Source organism: Equus caballus, chromosome 1 (genome assembly GCF_041296265.1).
Source record: "Equus caballus isolate H_3958 breed thoroughbred chromosome 1, TB-T2T, whole genome shotgun sequence".
Lineage (NCBI taxonomy): Eukaryota > Metazoa > Chordata > Mammalia > Perissodactyla > Equidae > Equus > Equus caballus.
The window spans coordinates 119,844,527-119,863,635 of NC_091684.1; the positions used below are offsets into that span (position 1 = coordinate 119,844,527).

At 38.9% G+C, this 19,109-nt stretch overlaps 1 protein-coding gene across 3 annotated transcripts in view; it reads right to left on the reverse strand.

Moving 5' to 3' along the window:
* Nucleotides 1–19,094, reverse strand: part of MCEE (methylmalonyl-CoA epimerase) — a 28,244-nt gene extending 9,150 nt beyond the window's left edge. The window contains exons 1-4 of one of the 3 annotated variants that reach the window (XR_011424450.1): nucleotides 18,752–18,960; nucleotides 9,647–9,984; nucleotides 8,064–8,231; nucleotides 5,181–5,267 (exon numbers count right to left, since the gene is read on the reverse strand). Coding sequence is in view for 1 of the 3 variants with exons in the window: in XM_014733942.3 (XP_014589428.1) it covers nucleotides 9,647–9,984; nucleotides 18,752–18,797 (384 nt within the window). In the remaining 2 variants the exon portion in view is untranslated. Of the gene's footprint in view, nucleotides 1–5,180; nucleotides 5,268–8,063; nucleotides 8,232–9,646; nucleotides 9,985–18,751 lie in introns of all 3 variants that reach the window. The other 2 variants (XR_011424445.1, XM_014733942.3) reach the window with 2 other exon arrangements.
* Nucleotides 19,095–19,109: the final 15 nt, after the last annotated feature.

Consider the following 19,109-nt stretch of genomic DNA (forward strand, 5'->3'; position numbering starts at 1 on the left):
TGGTAGAATTCTCCAGAGAAGCCGTCTGGTCCTGGACTCTTGTTTTTGGGGAGGTTTTTGATTACCGTTTCTATTTCCTTACTTGTGATTGGTCTATTCAGATTCTCCATTTCTTCCTGATTCAGTTTGGGGAGATTGTAGGAGTCTAGGAATTTGTCCATTTCTTCCAGGTTGTTCAATTTGTTGGCATATAGTTTTTCATAGTATTCTCTTATGATCTCTTGTATTTCATTGGTATCTGTTGTATCATCACCATATTTTTATGTCTCATTAATATTTTTTTCCTCCTTTCCTGACTTTTGTTTAAACATGTACTTTTGTAGTGTTTGATTATCTCCTTAATTATCTTTTATTTTCTTAATGATTGTTCTAGAGTGTACAATATACAGTTTGATCTTATCACAGTCTAACATTTATGTATAGCGTAAGAAACTTACAACAGTATACTTCCATTTGCCCTACTCTCATCCTTTATATCATCATAAATTTTATTTCTATGTTATAAACCCTACAGCACATTTTTAAAATTTCAACGATCAGTTGTCTCTTACATAATCAGGTAAGAAAAAAGTTATTATTTTAACCTACATATTTACCATTTCTGGTGCTCTTCACTCATTCTAAAGACCTGAGTTTTCACCTAGTATTATTTCCCTTCATCCTGAAGAACTACTTTGGTATTTCTTGTAGTGCAGGTCTGCTGGACATGAATCCTGCCATTTTTTTAAAATTTAAATTTGTGTAATTTAAAATGTTTTCATTTCACTTTCATCTTGAAGGATATTTTCATCAAGTTTAGGATTCCAGGATAACAGGTTTTGTGCTTTGCTTTTTTTAGACTATTTTTTTTCAAAGCAGTTTTAGGTTCACAGAAAAATTGAGGGGAAGGTACAGATTTCCCATGTAACCTCTGCCCCTACACATGCACTGCTTCCCACATTAACAACATCCCCCACCAGGGTGGTACATTTGTTATGACTGATGAACATCCACTGACACAGCATTATCACCCAAAGTGCAGTTTATCTTATGGGTCACTCTTGGTGGTGTACTTTCTATGGGTTTGGACAAACGTATAATGACATATATCCATTATTAAGGGTATCATATAAATTATTTTTACTGACCTAAAAGCCCTCTGTGCTCTGCCTATTCATTCTTTTCCTTTCCTTAGAATCATACAGTATATAAGTTTTTCAGATTGGCTTCTTTCACTTAGTATTATGCATTTAATATTCCTCCATGTCTTTTCATGGCTTGATAGTTCATTTCTTTTTAGTGCTGAACATATTCCATTGTCTGGATTTAACAGTTTATTTACCCATTACCTACTGAAGGACTGGAGTAGCCTTTAGTCTAGGACTAATTTTCCTCACTACTAAGGCAAAACCCTTCTGAATACTCTACCTAATGTCCCAGAAATCACAAGGTTTTTCCACTGTGGTTGGTAAGAACACAAACGATTCCAGTTTCTGTGTAAAGACTGTTCCCTCTAATACTTTCAAGGGGTTCTATTCCCAGCCTCAGGGAGCTTTCTCACATGCATGCACTGCTCAATATTCAGATGAAGACTTGAGAGGTACTACAGACCCCTGGAGAACACTCCCTATGCAGCTCTCTCCTTTCCAGTACTTTAGACTGCACACTCAAATCACTGTGGCCTCTCAAGACTCCCAACTCCCACCTCCTCAACTCAGAGAGACTGCTAAACTTCACAAGGATTCCTCCGTCCCACACTCCAGCATGGAAACCCTCCAGCCAGTAAGTGAGGAAATTTCAGGGCTCATCTTTTTTGTTTCCCTCCTCTCAGGGATCAATGTGTTGTGCTGCCTGATGGCCAAAGCCAGAAAATCATTATTTTATATATTTTGTTTAGATTTTTTGTTTAAGGCAAAAGGATAAATTTGTTCTCTGTTATATCATCTTGAGATGATAATTCTAAATTGGCAGGCTTTTGTCACTACCAGAAAAAATGTCATTACATATGTCATTTAATAACTTGTCTTTTTTTTTCCTCTGATTACTTTTAAGGTTTTCTATTCATCTTTGGTTTTCAACTTGACTATGGTGTGCTGAGGTATGGTTTCATTTGCATTTTCCCTGCTCGGGGTTGCTGAACTTCTTGAATCTGTGGGCTGATGTCTTACCCCAGATTGGAAATGTTCTTGTCCACTATTTCTTCAATTATTGCTTCTGTTCTATGCTCTCTCTCCTCTCTTTCTGGGACTCCAACTATACTCTGCTAAAACTTTCGACCATGTTCTACATCTCTCTTATGCTTCTGTTTGTTTCCTTTGATATTTTTTCCTCTTGAGTTTGGACTCTAGCTTCTACAACTGTAAGAGGCTAAATTTCTGTTCTTTTAAGCCACCAAGTTTGGGTAATTTATTCTTTTTTCTACCTCTTGTAGGTTTGAAGTTTTTCATAATAGAATCATGACTTTTTTCATAGTGCCCTTTTGATAACTTCTATTCTATATATGATCATGGATATTTTTATTATCGAACACTCATCCTAAGTACAAATATTTACAAGTCTGATGTTGCATCTCAATTTTTAGTATACTGCTTCTTCAATATCTCAATCTAAGAAACACTTCTAACATTTAATGTTAGATTTTTTGAAAAATGCCTGACATTGTACTATCACTGACTTTAATTTTAAAGATCTTGTATCATAGGGGCTGGCCCCATGGCCAAGTGGTTGAGTTCGTGCACTCCGCTGCAGGCGGCCCAGTGTTTTGTCAGTTCGAATCCTGGGTGCGGACATGGCACTGCTCATCGGACCATGCTGAGGCGGCGTCCCACGTGCCATAACTAGAAGGACCCACAACGAAGAATATACCACTATGTACCGGGGGGCTTTGGGGAGAAAAAGGAAAAAAATAAAATCTTTAAAAAAAAAAAAAAAAAGATCTTGTATCATAGTCATCTTTTTTGTTAAAATGTTGCTATAAAATTTACAATTCTTTAAGAGTACTCTTAATGTTTTGTTTGGCAATAATAAAAAGAATGAAATAAAAATGCCTTAATTTTCTGAAATGAAAGTAGATGCATTATCTACTTTAAGGGTATAATAAATGCCAGGCAATTTGATTTGAGAAATTAAGTCCGTCCCCTTAAGTAATAAAAATAACACAGTCAACAACAACCCATTAAAAAAAACCCTTCTTTTCCGGTCCTTTGCACAATTACAGTTGTGCATCACATAGCTCTGTAAGACCTTGAATACCATGGGTGAAAATCTGGGCTATACATCTGTGTCTGGAAATTTATTTTGATTTTCTTCTGTCATTTGAGAATTAAGAGTGACAGTACTCCAAATAGGAAATGTTTGGACTATCATAAGCAGAATTCAGAATCTTCAGGTAAATCTTATACTTTCATCGGTCCTCAGCTCCCTCATCTGAAAATAGCAATGCAAGCTTGTTTGTTTGAAGGTACAGAGTTGAACTAAATAACATCTTTTTAAAAACTTTAAGATATGTAATTCTCAGTGGCCAAATTTTACGAAGCAATAATAATATGCTACTTTTAATGGTGCATATTTTGATTAATTTCAAGAATATAGGCTATTTTATATAAAATTATAATGGTGCTAGTTGGTATCAATAATGAATGAACTTAGTTCTCCAATATAAATCCATAAAAGTTAAAATTAAAAGTCTGAATAAAATATCTGTTATAATTGTCTTTTCCCCCAAAAGTCAAAACTAAGTGAATCGTGCAACTCTAACATTGTTCTCACTTTGCATGGGGCTCAGAAGGTTCCTGTGTATTCTTGGGAATTATTTCAGAAGGGCAGACTTTACCTAAGCTTCTATATTTGCTATTGTCTGGTGGTAGCTAGGTAAAAAGTTTCCCAAATGCTGCTTTCTACTGAAGTTTTACTAGTTGATAGTAAAACATTAAAAAAACCCACAAAAAACAAAAAGTAAATTTGTTTAATTGACAGGACTCTTTTATTCCAAGAGGATTTCTCCTTTTTTTCTTCTTTACTTTTTCTCAGTAATAAAATGCCCTTTCTTTTACAAAATGATGTTAACAGTAGATAGAAGTTTAAAAAATTCTCCTTACTTATGAGCACAAAAAGTTAAAAACTTCATCAAACTCCCCAATTTTTGTTTTGTTCTCTGGAAATGTTATCATTCCATGAATGATAACACATGGGAACCAGTGATACACAGATCACTTGTAGAACTTAGCAACTGCCCTCGTCACCCCTATCTGAGCTCCTACTCACTATGCCAGGCCACTCAAGCCCCTGCATCAAGGCCTCCTAACCCCACTTGGGTTAGGCCACTCCATGTATTCAAGTCCTCTTCACGCTGCTTGGGTCCCAACCTCCTGCAAGAACTATTCCAATGTGTACACAGCCTCCTCACCCTGTTCAGGCTTTGACTCCCCATACCTGCTCCCACCCCAGGTGGATGTCTACCTCACCCTTCTCAGGCCCTCACTCCCCATCTCAGGCCACCCCATGCAAGGACATCCACAATCCCACTTAGATTCAATTCCCAACATCAAGTCATAATCCCCCACTGCATTGATGCACTCCTCACACAACTCAGGCCCTGATTCTGCAATGTGGGTGTTTCCTACACACACAACCACACACATGTACACACACGGTGTTGATGCCTCCCTTGCCCTGTTCAGCCTCTTATACTCCATGCTGCCCATCCCACACACATACACATATGGATGCCCCCCTCAACATGCTTGGCATTCAACTCCCTGCATTAGGCAGGCCTCCCATGCTGATACCCTCCTCACTCTGACACCTCAAGCCTAGCTGCCTTTCTGCAGGTACAACTTTCCGACCCCACCCTGCTCCAAACTCTGATACCCTGCGCTGGACCTCCCTCCACACAGGTACCCTACTTGGTCTCTGGCTTTCCTATGGCAGTCCCCTCTGGCTTTCTCTGGCATCCCCACTTGTGAATGCCGTCCTCACCCTACTCTGGCTCTCCCCACCAACGTGGACAACTATTTTGCTCTGCCCTACCTAAAGTCTTCAGGATTGAATTGTTCAAGAAGGGAAGGGAAAGATAGGAAGGGGGAAGGGGTATCATTATTTCTAATACCGTTTATTTTCCCTTTTGTCTTGGCAACTAGAAAGCAATATTTGGCAGAACTAGTAGGTATACCACTCTTACCTTTAGTTTTATTTTGACTTACATTTCGTCTTTGCTCTAATTGGCACTGTTACTTAGGTTTATCCTTTTGTATCTTACAGACTGCATCTTGGTTAGTCACCTCTATCCTCTGTGGAAAATGTAGGGCATGTGTGAGTAAATGAAGCAAGCAGGTAACTCCAAGAGGACAAGGACTTGGGATTTTGTTCAGCTACATATCCCCAGCACCTAATGCAGGGAAGGTCTGAGTGATACTGAAAGTACTTAACAACTAGGAACATAATATAGACAAAGTGCAGCAACCAAACAGAATAGAAGGGACTTTATCCAGGAGCAGAGTCCTGGAGGCCTCCTGCTACGCTGAATATCAACCCTTGACTTGCTGACTTGTATGTGTTGGGGTTATGTCTGAGAGGTCCCAGGGAAGGGTCCTTGTGGAAGTAGGATGTTACTCAGGAGGTTTAGAGCAGCAGCTATTTACCAACTAGCATGAAAGCATTTAAATATTTTTACAACCTCAATAACAATTTGTTGAATAAGTAAATATTTTCAGTGGCCCTTGAGGTTTTCACTGTGACATATGTTGCTGTCTGGGTAAGTTATTTAGTGAAAGCATGGCTAGTTCTATTCAATACTAGAACCATCTCCTCAGGGAGAGGCCTGCAAAAGGCAGGAAGCACACATTGGTAGCCTCAATACAAGGTGGGCCAGAAAACAGCAGGTTCCTCAGTACACACACAAGCAAGAGAAGAGACTGAACCAGACAACTTCTAAACTCCCGCTGGTGAAAGGCAAACACACAACTATAAGAAACTTGGGCAAACCTCACGAGAGAAAATGGAAATCCAAACTGAACTTTGACAGAAAAATGTTGATAAATGATGTGATACCACTGCGCATATGAGAAAAAGGACATTCTGTCTAAAATTCTTGTTGTGTCAGCTAAAAGCTACAGCGCATGCCCATAACAGACCCACTGCTAAACCAGAGGTTTTATTTGAGGTCCCAGTGAGAAAGAACATAAAGCATCCATCCTAGCGATAATTACAGAGAGGAAAATCATTTCTCTGATGGGTGGATTTAACATTTTAAAAGAAGGATTAGCATTAAAAAATAAATAGCTATGAACCATAAAGCTGGAGAAGATTGTAAGCATTTTCAGAAGACACATTTCTGAAAGTTGCCTTTTCCCAAAACAGGAAAAGCTGAAGTAACTGGTTTTTGTGTATGTGATATTTACCACCTTCTACCTTATTAAGTACCCATCTCTTGAGTCTCCTTATATTTACAAAGGCTAGACAGCTTGCCTCCTCTTGCATATGCAAATGCTGCTGGTTCCCACTCTGGCTATTTGAAAATAAAGTGTCCTAGAGCTTTTAGAAGTTTCACACATTTCCTTTCGCTTAACATTAATACATTGATGGCTATAGCACTTTCAAAATGTGTCTACAGATTCTTTGCTACTCCTCCCATCAAGAGGCATTCAGGATCTATGTCCTCTCCCCTCATGTCTTGAAGACTCACTTATGACCAACAGACGGCAGCAGAAGTGCTTCTGTGGGACTTCTGAGGCTAGGACAGAAATGGCCATGTGGTCCCACCTAGCTCTCCTGGGACACTCACTCTGGCTAGTAAGAAGTCACTAAGCCAGCTGCCCAGCAAGAAGTCCAACTATCCTTAGAACTACTCTCAGCTTACAAAGCTGAAGATATTACCTATAGTTACTCCTGCTAGAAGACCTACCTTAGCTCCCAACTGTCAGCCAGCATCAACCACCAGCATGTGAATGAGGCATGTGGGACACCCAGCCCAGGTGAGCCTTCACATGACTGCACCCCTAGCCCATATTTGACTGCAAACACATGAAAGGTCCTAAGCAAGAACTGCCCAGCAGAGCCCTCCCCCAAACTCCCAAATCACAAAATCCTGAGCAAAATAAAATAGTTGTTTAACACCCTGAAGTTTTGGGATAATGTGTGATACAGCAACAGTAATGAATACCAAAGAAGTATTTTCTGACTAGTTCTATCTCTTTTCGTTCTTTCAGTGGAAACCAATTTCAGACCCAAGTTGTATTAGCCAGAAAAGACTAGGTTATACTGTGGGGAAATAATTAACCCTGGAATCTCTGTAGCTTCATTCAACAAAAATGTATTTCCTGTTCAAGGCTAGGTGAGGAATTTTTCTGTATCTGGTGAGTCGCATATGGTAACAACTTCATCTCACCGACTGTGCAGCAGGCAACACTAACTCTCAAATGTTTCCATCTTACAGCATATCTTCATTCAGAAAAAGTGTCATGCTATCCTGGCAATACTATTTTTTAAAAATTACCAAGTGGGGCATAGATTGGTGGCCTCCAGTACCCACTCTCCCTTTCTTCCTTTTAATTATAGCAACCCCTATACTTTAGAAGGGCACATAACTGCCTGACTACAGACTATACTTGCAGCCAAGTGTATCACTTACTAAGCTGGGGCCAATGGGACACGAACAGGAGTGATACGTGTAATTTCTAGATCATCTCCTTAAAGGTAAAGGTACTTTCCCTGTATTCTCTCTCTGCTTTCCTTCCCCTCTGGCTGGTAAATGGTGATGCCTGGAGCATCCATGTAAGTCATGTTATGGATGGCAGAGCTGCTCCATTAGCCTGGGAGAGCTCACTATTAGACTGAGAACAGAAAAATAAAATCTATCTAGTTAAGCCATTTTATTTTTTATGGAGAACAGAGAATAATGAAGGGGGGGTGTCATACTAATGACATACTAATTAGCAACTAACTAACCACTTTTGACACCTTCTCCTATTATCTACCTTCATTTTATACTGACATACATTTTCACTTCCCCATTTTAATCTCTACTTTTGAATTTGCTGTTACATTACTGAACTTCCACTTTTCTTTACTTAACTGAACTAACTCACATAGCAGCTTCCTTTGAAGGCATGGCTCTCTGATGTAGAACACAGCCAGTGTAGTGTGGGAGAGGAAGAGTGGATTCAAAGGCTGAAGATCCTGCTTCTCATCCTGGGAGGGTCTTAGACAAACCCTCAAGTCCACTGAAATAAAGACTTGCAGCCAAAATTAACCTCCTAAAAAAGGGATAAAGGTTAAATATTAGGCCTTGCTTAGCTCCCTGGCCTAACATCTTACGGCTCTTCCACCTCAAATTTTAAACTCAGCTAATGCAATGAAGGCAATCTGGCACCAAGGCTAATAGTGCAGACCCTGCAATCAGAACAAATCCCGGTTTAAACCCCAGCCTTGGCACTTACTACTCATGTGACTATGGGCAGGTTACTATTCTAAGACTCAGTTTCCTCACCCATCAAATGGGGTTAATAGAGCCTCATTGAGTAGCTATGAGAATTAAAGCAAATAATGCACGTCAAGTACTTCATATATTGCCAGACAACTCTGTTAGTTATGATAACATTCTGCCTTTCCACATGCTATTCTCTTTGCCTAGAATACATTCCTCCTCTTGTCCAACTGGGAAATTCCTTCATATTCACTGTAACACATGCCCCGTGGTGCCCTCCAACCTCCTTGGCCTGCCTGGAGCAATTAATCTTTCCCTCATTTGTGCTACTGAGGAGACACATATATTAATTCTGCTTATCACAGTACACCGTAATCGCCTGTTGAAATAGCTGCCCCTCCTCCCTGTGGGCATGGTCCACGTCTTATTCCCTGATGAATCCAAGTACTCAGTAAAGTACATATTGTAGGTTCTCAAATGTTTGCAATACACACTGAATAAATCCTTGAATTCACTCTAGAATCAACTCTTCTCTCTTCTGTATTAGGAATGAGGCCTAACTATTAATTATGTCATTCCTTCTATCAAAAGAATTGTCCTATCAAAATAACTTAAATTGAAGCATAATCCGTACTGATGTTCCAAAAGGCAGTTATCTGAACATGAACATCTACAGATAAATGCTCTCTAATGAGAAAGTTCTTATCTAACATTTCATGTTTTTTCAGGACTTGTTAGCAGATGCAATTGAGAAGATCTTAAAAATCACAGTCGGTAATTGAAAATGTATGGTTTTTGTAATAAGGAACAGTTATTAGAATTTTAAGGATAGAAAAAAATCATAAGAATACTTAGCATATATATAGAAATTCTTACTTTATCAAGTCTTTTCACTTGCTTTTTCTAATTGCCTTGTGATAGTGAAAGCAGTTGTATTCTCATTACATGGGAGGTCATAAGTGATCAGTAAATTCTATAGCAAAGACTCAAATCTGTTTTGGTCAACTTCAGTGGCCTTTATGGTGGCTGTTGAATCCATAATCCAATTAAATATATTATTATTTGCAGTTTTCAAGAAAGAGAACATATCTATGGACCCATCTTTGAGTAGGACCAATATTACCATTCCCCTTAGAGAATGTAATAAAAGTTTCTGATGACAGTGACAACACATAGTCTTAAAAAGTAAAAGATATTTTGGAAAAGAGAAATTTAAAACAGAAAGCATTAAAATAATGAAAATACCTCAATGCAGATGTGATGCATTCCTCCAGCCTTGTTTTTCTGCAGAAAGCCTGCAATTGGACTCTCATTTCCCAACGGATGAAGCAGTTCCATCTTGGTATTTCCCAGGTTGACAAAAACAACAGATACTCCATGCTCAGGAAGAGGGACGGCCTCACTTACCTGGGCCCCCAGTACATTCTCATAAAATGCCTTGGCCTTTTCCAAGTCTGGCACTGCTATTGCTACATGATTGAGGCGACCCAGGTTCCACACAGGACCTGCCACTTGATGCGAGGACTGTGATGTGGAAAACATTCTTACTGTTGGAAATGGAATTTGAAGTCTGGAAAAAAGCCCTGAAAAATTAAACAGCCATTGATATCCTTCTTTTGAAAATTAATGTACTTCTAAAATTAATTTTTTAAAAAACTACATAACTTATACATGTAAAAACTATTTATATATCTTTTTATTATTGAAATTAAATCGGGGAGACAAATGGAAAAACATGTTAAAATTACTCACTCTGTTCTGAAATAACTGTCTAAAATTAAAAAGCTAATTCTGAGCTTTTTAGATTCAGAACAAAGAATGACATTTTCCATAGTAAGTTATATTTACTGATAACACTTAAAGAAGAGCTTCATATTATTAAGAATTACTTGCTATTCTCTGCATTTCACAAAGGGTAAGTTTGAATGTGACAGTGAAACAACGTATATTTAGTGATGAGAACAAGCAATTTTATTCCCTACCTACAGCCAATTTTTTTCCTTATATTCTATAATAGGTTCATTAAAGCCATAACCAAATGGTACCTTTTAATGTGTAGTTTATTTGAATGATTATCAACTAAGGAAAATATCTGATTGTTGGGGGAAAAAGAAGCAAAGATCAAGAGGATTCTTAAACTTATGAGAATTTCCTCTGAGACCAGATTTGTTTGTTTCTTTCTACAATTTTGAAGGAGAAGAAGCAGAACTGCTTTTGAATGTGAAGAAATCTCTTTCATCCGGAAACTGAAGAGGCCTACAATGTGTTCTCCTCGTGTGTTATTCTATTTCTCCAGTCCCCAAAACACTGGACTTTAAGAACCAGATTCTCCCCAGGATGAAAATTATGCGCACGTACAAGATCTAAATATAATCTTATAAAACCACATCACTTAATAAAAAAGTGTGAAATAGCAATTTGAAGAACACATATTTTAAACAATAGGTTGTTAGCTCTTAATGAAAAACAATTTAAACAGTAGCTAGTATCACAGAGCTTCAGCTAACATAAAATTAATTCCAATTTACTAAAATTTTTGATAACAAGGAAATTAAAGTGACACTATTTGATTTTGTTTAGTACCATAAACCTTGTTGGGAAAGGCAGTCTTATGCTCAGTCTTTCAACCTCCACTTAGCCACATAAAGATGCGCCTTCAGGCTGGAACGCTTCCTTGCCAAGAGACAAAGAGCCCACAGAGCCTGTACTGGGCTTATCACCTTGTGTGGGAATATCTTTCCCTCTTTCAGGCTCAATGAATGTTCCTTTGTCTTTGCTTAAAGGGTACATGTCATATGGCCAACCCCACTGTTATATGTGTCCTCCACTGGGAAGGGACAGGGTCCTTTCTATTGTGGCACAAGAAGGGTGTGTGTAGGCCAGTTGTCCTGTGCTGGCCACTGGGAAAGACCTATTGGCCATGGGGGACTGATACCCACTACTGAAGCTGATCTTGCTCTGTCTCTTCTCTATGTAGTAAAGTGTTGTTCCATTCAGTGCTGTGTTCTCCTTGGTGACTCCAATACCAAGACGCAATGGGCAGAAGTGTTTAGATTCCTCCCCTGGGATTGATAACTGCTGCATGGTACTCTGCTCAACAAACCTGATACATCATAGCTCAGGAGAAGGCAATATTCAGCCTAAGATGGTCTTCCGCTATCCTCCAGCCTGCATTATTGATAACTGAAATACCCAAAGATTCTCATTATCAATAGGCTGACAGAGCCTGGTTCTATGCACTTACTTATTATCATGAAATTCAACTGTATTCCAACCCAGTACACACATGTGTCAATGTACAACTGAAAGTAAACTTCATAAAAAGAATACCTAATCCTCACTAAATGTGATGTGCGCTGATATTTTCTATACTATTTTATTTCAGTTAAAAAAATATATTGGTACTACCTCCCACTAAATGTATACCTCGCTGGTTTGCTATGAAGATTACATATTTGGTAAAAAAAATATAATACAATGTCAGACATATATAATAGGTGTACAATAAATTCAGCCATTCTTATTGTTAATGACATACAATGATTGTTTGCTAGTTGAGTGGCATGCAGGGTTATCTGCGGAGAGTAAGAAACTATCTTGAGGGCATGGTGGTAGTGAATTTTAAAAATGCTAACATCCAACAAAATCATTGGTCAAACTGCTTTTCCCTTCTTTCCTTGCATCTCAACTATGTGTGCAATTTGCAATGAAAGTTCAATATAGAATGTATTTGTATTAAAAAAAAACCCCTGTAGATAGGATCAATGAACTTTACAGTAATACGCACATTTATAAGTTTGCTCTGTGAAATTTTAAGCGTATGTCAAATATTGAGTCTAGGTATTTCTGAATTCTCCTTACCAGTGTTCTTGCTACTAGAGGTGGGGCAGCTGGGGGTTCCTTGGCAGATGTCCTATTATCAGCAAAGGAACATACAGAAATGTCAAAGGAACAAATGAGAGGTTCAAGTGAAGGTAGTTTTATATATTGTGTCAGTTTACTTTAGGGACATTTCAAATACTCTGACACTAAAAAGGAAGCCCAAGCAACACGTTATTGGAATTTTCACTGCAGTCTATCTCCGTAACTTCCTTATCATTTGGAAGTGGAAGAAGAGGAAACAGTTTACTAAAATGACTGGTTCTTCTTCCTTTTAATAGAACACAAAATCTTTTTATATGTTAAGAAAACAGAAAGATAATAACATCTTTATAAAAGTAAAAATCAAGACTTTACAGCTGTATAGGTTTATCTTATCTCTAAAAATGTAAATTAGTTTGAGAAAGGAAAAATCACTTTATTGGCTTTATTTGGTTCCTAAAGCATATGTTCTAGGAATAAGACGAAAATAAATACAGTGATACTGGTAAGAATTCAGTAATTCAACTTCTTTAAAAAGAAAGGTTAAAGATATAAAAATGGCCAAAATCACATGGTAAGATACTCAACATCCTTAACCACTAGGGAAAAGCAAATCAAAACCACAATGAGCTATCACTTCACACCCACAAAAAAAATGTTGATGAGGATGTGGAGACACTGGAACCCCTGTACATTGCTGGTAAGAATGTAACATGATACAGCTGCCATGGAACAGTCTGGCAGTTCCTCAAATAGAATTACCGTATGACCCAGAAATTCCACTTCAATGTACCCAAAATAATTTTTTCTTTTTGAGGAAGATTAGTCCTGAGCTAACTAACATCCACTGCCAATCCTTCTCTTTTTGCTGAGGAAGACTGGCCTTGAGCTAACATCTGTGCCCATCTTCCACTACTTTATACATGGGGCATCTGCCACAGCATGGCTTGATAAGCAGTGTGTAGATCTGCACCCGGGATCCAAACTGGGGAACCCTGGGCTGCTGAGGCCATATAACTGCTATGCCACCAGGCCGCCCCCAAAATAATTTAAAACAGGCACTTAAACAAAAACTTGTATACAAATGTTCAAACCAGCACTATTCCCAATAGCCAAACTATGTAATATTATTCACATGTGTACAATGAAATATCATCCACACAACGGATATGAAGTGCAGATACATGCTACAATATGGGTGAACCTTAAAAACATTACGCTAAGTGATAGAAGCCAAACATAAAAGGTCATATGTTGTATGACTCCATTTATATGAAATATCCAGAACAGGTAAATCTATAAAAACAAAAAGCAGAATAGTGATTGTCAGGGGCTGGAAGCAGAAGGGAACAGGGGGTGACTGCTTAATTGGCATATGGTATCCATTTGGGGTGATGAAAATGTCTTGGAACTAAAGGTGATAGTTGCACAACACAGTGAATGTAATAAATGCTGCTCATTGTACATTTTATTTAAAATGGTTAATTTTATGTTATGTGAATTATCTTAAAAAAAAAAAAAAAAGGATGATCCTGGCAGTAAAAGTCTACGTGTGAAATGTGAAATCCTGTAGACCAAGCAAATTGGACTATGAAACATGGAATAAGGAGGCTAATGATATAGATCCTTATAGATCCTTAATAAAAAACTTGTGCTCCTCAAAAGTTTTTTATGAACTCAACCTTTAAAAAATTGTAGTTTCTCCTTTGATTTTTGTCAACTTTTAAAAGATATCTTTATTTTAGGTTGCTATCCAACTGGTAGGAACTCACAACTCTTTAGTTCTGGGTTTCTCTGCCTCCTATCTCACAAAGATACAGCAGAATTGCATTACTTTGAACTCCATAATGTGTAATTTGTGACTATTCTAAAAAGTTACTTTGCAAGAATAAACTACAATGTATAAATGTGTGAATAAATGTATCACATACTTAAAAACAGGAGCGTTAAAAAAAGAGGATTGTAAAGATGAGTATCTACAAACTTAAGAAATACACGACTTTCACACGTCAGGAATCTGATGTACAAGAAATAGATATGTTACCAAATCTGGTGTTGTATATTAACTCTAATTCCTATCTTTCCTTCAATATTGGTTCCTGCTAAACACTTTTAGTGCCTTGACTTAAAAATAACATTGCATGTCTTTCCATTCAGATTATACTTATTTCAGACCAGGCTTGCTAAACATTGTCTCCAAATAAGTAAAGGTTTAGCTGCAAAGGTCTATAGACTCAAATACACTAATAATAAGGGTACTTACTGTTTAAAGAAATTATATGTTAAACTTGTACATAAAGTGTCATAAAACTGTGAATAAGAAAGTTTTCTTAACAGGTTTATTGAGATATAATTTATATACTATAAAGATTACTTGTTTGAAGTGTACAATTCAGTTTTTTGTATATTTGCACAGTCATGAAAATTTCACATAATCGAATATTAGAACATACAATAAGTTTTTAGGTCTGAATTTTTGCACATCTGGTTTGAGGAGACATAACATACTTAGCCATTCATGAAAAGTGCCTTCAAGTTACTTTGGCAAGAAACCCATACGTTTTCAGCATTCAACCAGTGGATTTCACAGCACTATATAAATAAACCATGTTTCTGTTACCTCACTTACATATGACTCCATAATAAAAGTAAATCTTTCCTCATAGTCATGTAACTTGGCCACTCTTGTCTCTTAACAGGTTCAATTTCCATTTTGAAAACTAACTTTTTTCATGAAGCCAATCCTTTGCAAGTTGAATTGGAACTTATTGTGTGTTTAATCCAATTCATTTTTCTGAGCTTCTCCTGTTTTTCTGTGAAGTTTTATGTTTCTTAAAAGTGGGGTCATAACATAAAATTACCATGTGATACACCAATACCACTTCTGCGTATATATCCAAAAGAACTTACAGCAGGAACTCAAAGAGATATTTACCTACTCACGTTCATAGCTGTATTATTCACAGTAGGCAAAAGGTGGAAATAACCCAAGTGTCCATTGACAGACGAAAAGATAAACAAAATGTAGAATAAACATACAATGGAATATTATTCACCTTTAAAAACAAATGAAATTCTGACACATGGTACAACATGGAGGAACCTTGAAAACATTATGCTAAGTGAAACAAGCCAGTTACAAAAGGACACATATTGTGTAATTCCACCTATGAGTCACCTAGAGTAGTCAAATTCATAGAGAGAAAGTAGAATAGCTGGTTACTAGGGGCCTGGGGGAGGGGATAACGAGGGAATTATTGTTGAATGGGTACAGAGATTCAGTTTGGAACGATGAAAAAGTTCTGGAGATGGATGACGGTGGTGGTTGCACAATATGAATGTACTTAATGGCACTGAACTGTGCAACTAAATATGGTTAAAATGGTAAATTTCATTTGATGTATATTTAACCACAATAAAAGGAAAAAAAAGGATAATTTAGCAATTCTAAAAATGCATCTATAAAAATGCCTCTTCTCTAATATTCAAATTATTATTTATATGTTCGCCTTCAGGTTTTGTGTCTAAGTATCACATAAGAGGCAGTGTGCCTGATGGTTAGGTATGGGGGCTCTGGCTCTAGCCTGCCCTGGTTCAAATCCTGACCCTACCATTAGCTGTGTAACTTGGGCTAGTTACTTACCCTCTCTGTGCCTTTGTTTTCTCATATAGGAAGGTAATATCTACCTCATAGAATTGTCATGAGAGTAAAATGGGTAATAAAGGGTTTTAGTAAAGTGCCTGGCACAAAGTACATTATTAATTCCAAAAATTATCATTATTGGCACTTTTAGAAAGGTTACATCAATAACCTGATCATAAATGTAAGCATCTCTGACTTCTAATACATTTTATGCTTTTAAAGGAAACAGTTGACTGTGCATCTACCCTAGACACGGAACTGCACTTGTCTTAAAAATCTTCTTCAATAACTAAAGATTGCTTGTATTTGGCCACTGTTTTGGCATACCCAGTGTTTTTGTATTAACTGCTTCATTTCATCAATCCATAACTTACTACATTTTATGACAAGGACACTAGTCTCCTTTCACTCTGGAAAATTTATTGGCTGGCTGATTTTAGAATATCTTTGGTAGTATTTCAGTATTTAGTGACTACTGACATCCTCATGGAATACTGCTGCTAGAAGGCATTATAAGCACAGTATTCTTTTTGCTTTTTGATATAGCAATACTGATTTACAATTTTTCTAAGTTAAGATTAGTTGCTTATAGTAACTCTCTGACTTACACTACTCATGACCATTGTTGTTGTAACTTGTGAACTCTTTTTAATATCATATAGAAGTGGAAACTATATTTATGATAATTATACCTTTCAAGAACCTATAAGCTGGTTATTATCCCCAATGCAGACCGGCCCGCATTAGTCTCTAGGCATTCTCCATGCTGCTGGGATTTATCAGCAGTGGAGGACTGATCGATCCCATGGCACACCATCTCTCTGATTTCACCTCACCTTTCCAATAAAGAGCCATGGGTTTAGTTCATCATTAGAGTTATGCAACAATTACTACTCTGTAATCTTGCCTAATCCTGTAACTCTGCCTCAGCAAACTGAAATCACAAACTCTGAAGTGGGAGTGAATCATGTGATAGCCCAGCTCTGCCTATTAGTCATCATGGTCAAAAAAGCGAGATAACAGTAATAGTTCACTAGCCCTTTAATCCTCACAATAACTCTACGGATCAGATATTATTATTTTTCCCATTTAGATACAAGGAAAACAGATCTGACTATTTTCTTCAAGGTCACACTAAGTGGCAAAGCTGGGCCTCAAGCCCAGGTCTGCCTTACATCAAAGTTGATGTTGTTAAGCTATTACATTTAGTTTTCTCATTTCTCTGAAATGTTTTACCATTCTTTCGATTCTCAATTTTTAATATCTTTAGTGTTCATTCTATGAACAATATCTACTTTCTAAGAGATAATAAGAGATGACTTGCTTTTTTTGGTGAGGAAGATTGGCCCTAACCTAACAACTGTTGCCAATCTTCTTTTTGCTTGAGGAAGACTGTTGCTGAGCTAACATCTGTGCCAATCCTCCTCTATTTTGTATGTGGGACACCACCACAGCATGGCTTGATGAGTGGTCTGTACGTGTGCACCTGGGATCTGAACCTGTGAACCCCAGGGTGCTGAAGGGGAGTGTGTGAACTTAATCACTATGCCACCGGGTCAGCCCCAAGACTTTTGGTTTTATGAGTTCTTTTGCAAAAGGCTATTGCAATGGTATGTGAACTAAGAGACTGACTCGTATTTTACCAGGGAGAGGACAGAGGGGCCAGGAAAGCATGTTATTATCAAACTTGAGTACCACCTGTTAAGTATAGATTCATTTTAACAAGCTATGCTCGGCCTGTAATATTTTTTCACATGTACGTATCACCTCTCTAAACTACTTAAGTGCTGAGACAGCTGAAACCCTATGGTGCACTTCTCCGTATGTGGATCATCACTCAGCCCTGGTGACTCGCAATGAGAGATGCAGAAGAAACTTTGTGGTTGGTTAGAAGGACGACAGCCATCAACAGAGAACTGGCTCAGTTTGAGAGGACATGTCAAAGGATGACTGGAACTGTGCATTTCAGGAGGAGGAACAGAGAGAGCACTTTCCAGGAGAGCTGCCTAATATTAGTGAAGGCTCCTCCCCTTGAACACTTTCTGAAGGTGCTAAGCTGAGGGTTTATCACAAACGCTCAGGAGTCATTCTGAGACATTACCATTTGGCACATCCTTCCTAACAGGGAATTTCAGATTCAGGGCAACAGCTGCCCTCTGATGAGGGAGGAAGAGAAGAAACCGGAAGAGGAGAAAGTGGGTGGATGGGGAGTCACAACGGTTGTTTCTGAAATCACTGACTCTAGCCTTTTAGCCTTTTTGTTTTTTAACGGAGATATAGACAACTCTAGGAACCTTCCAAATCCGTCTGCCTTTATCTTTCTTGTTTATATACAAGATAATAAATATATTAGGGCGCGTGGGAAAAAACCACTCCCTTGGTATTCTTTCCAGAACCGACCTTCAAGCGTCCCCAGGGGGGTACTGGAGGTGCTCGGAGTTCAGCTCACGCTTTCGACAGGACTTGTCCTTTTGCTGGTTTCTCCCCAGTCTCTGATGCTGCGCGGTAAACTAGGACACTGTCCCTCTGCCATTTCCGCCAGTACTTGTGTCCCAGCCTTGCTGTCCCCTTGGACAGGTTCCCTCGCCTCTCTGGGGCCACATATAAAAAGTGGCAACGTCAACTGCACACCCCTCCAAGGGTGGCTGTGAGACTCAATTACAAAAAGGAAATCTCCGCGCTAACCTGAGGCGTTTCTGGAAGATTCCCTCAGCCTACAGGCGCAGATAGCGGCCGCGGGGCGCTGCAGGTCTAGGTGCTCGGGCCGCCCGCGGCCTGCTCGGGCCCCTGGCCTCCGGTCCCGCGCGTCCCGCCCACGGAGAGCCCTGAAGTTGCGGGGTATTCACCTAGGCCTAACGAGCTCACGGCCACCGCCTTCAGCACGCGCGCCATCTTGGAAAGCGCCCCGTTGAGTCCGGCGTGCGTCCGACGGGCCCGGGGCCCGGCCGAAGGGAGGGGCGACCTGGCCAGGGGGCGGGGCAAAGGCTGAAGGGGCGGGACAGGCGAGGCTCGGGGCGTGGCGAGTGTTGCTGCGTTCGAGGGTGCTGGTGGCGGGCCCGCTCTTCTCTTACAATACAATGTATTGAAGCCACCTACTGTATTTAAAGCAGAAACTTAAAGCGAGGACGCGTCACCCCCTGTGGGCCCCTCGGGAATAGAAAACATAAAGTTTGGAGAAAGTTCAAAGGCGCTTGGGCTGCCCAG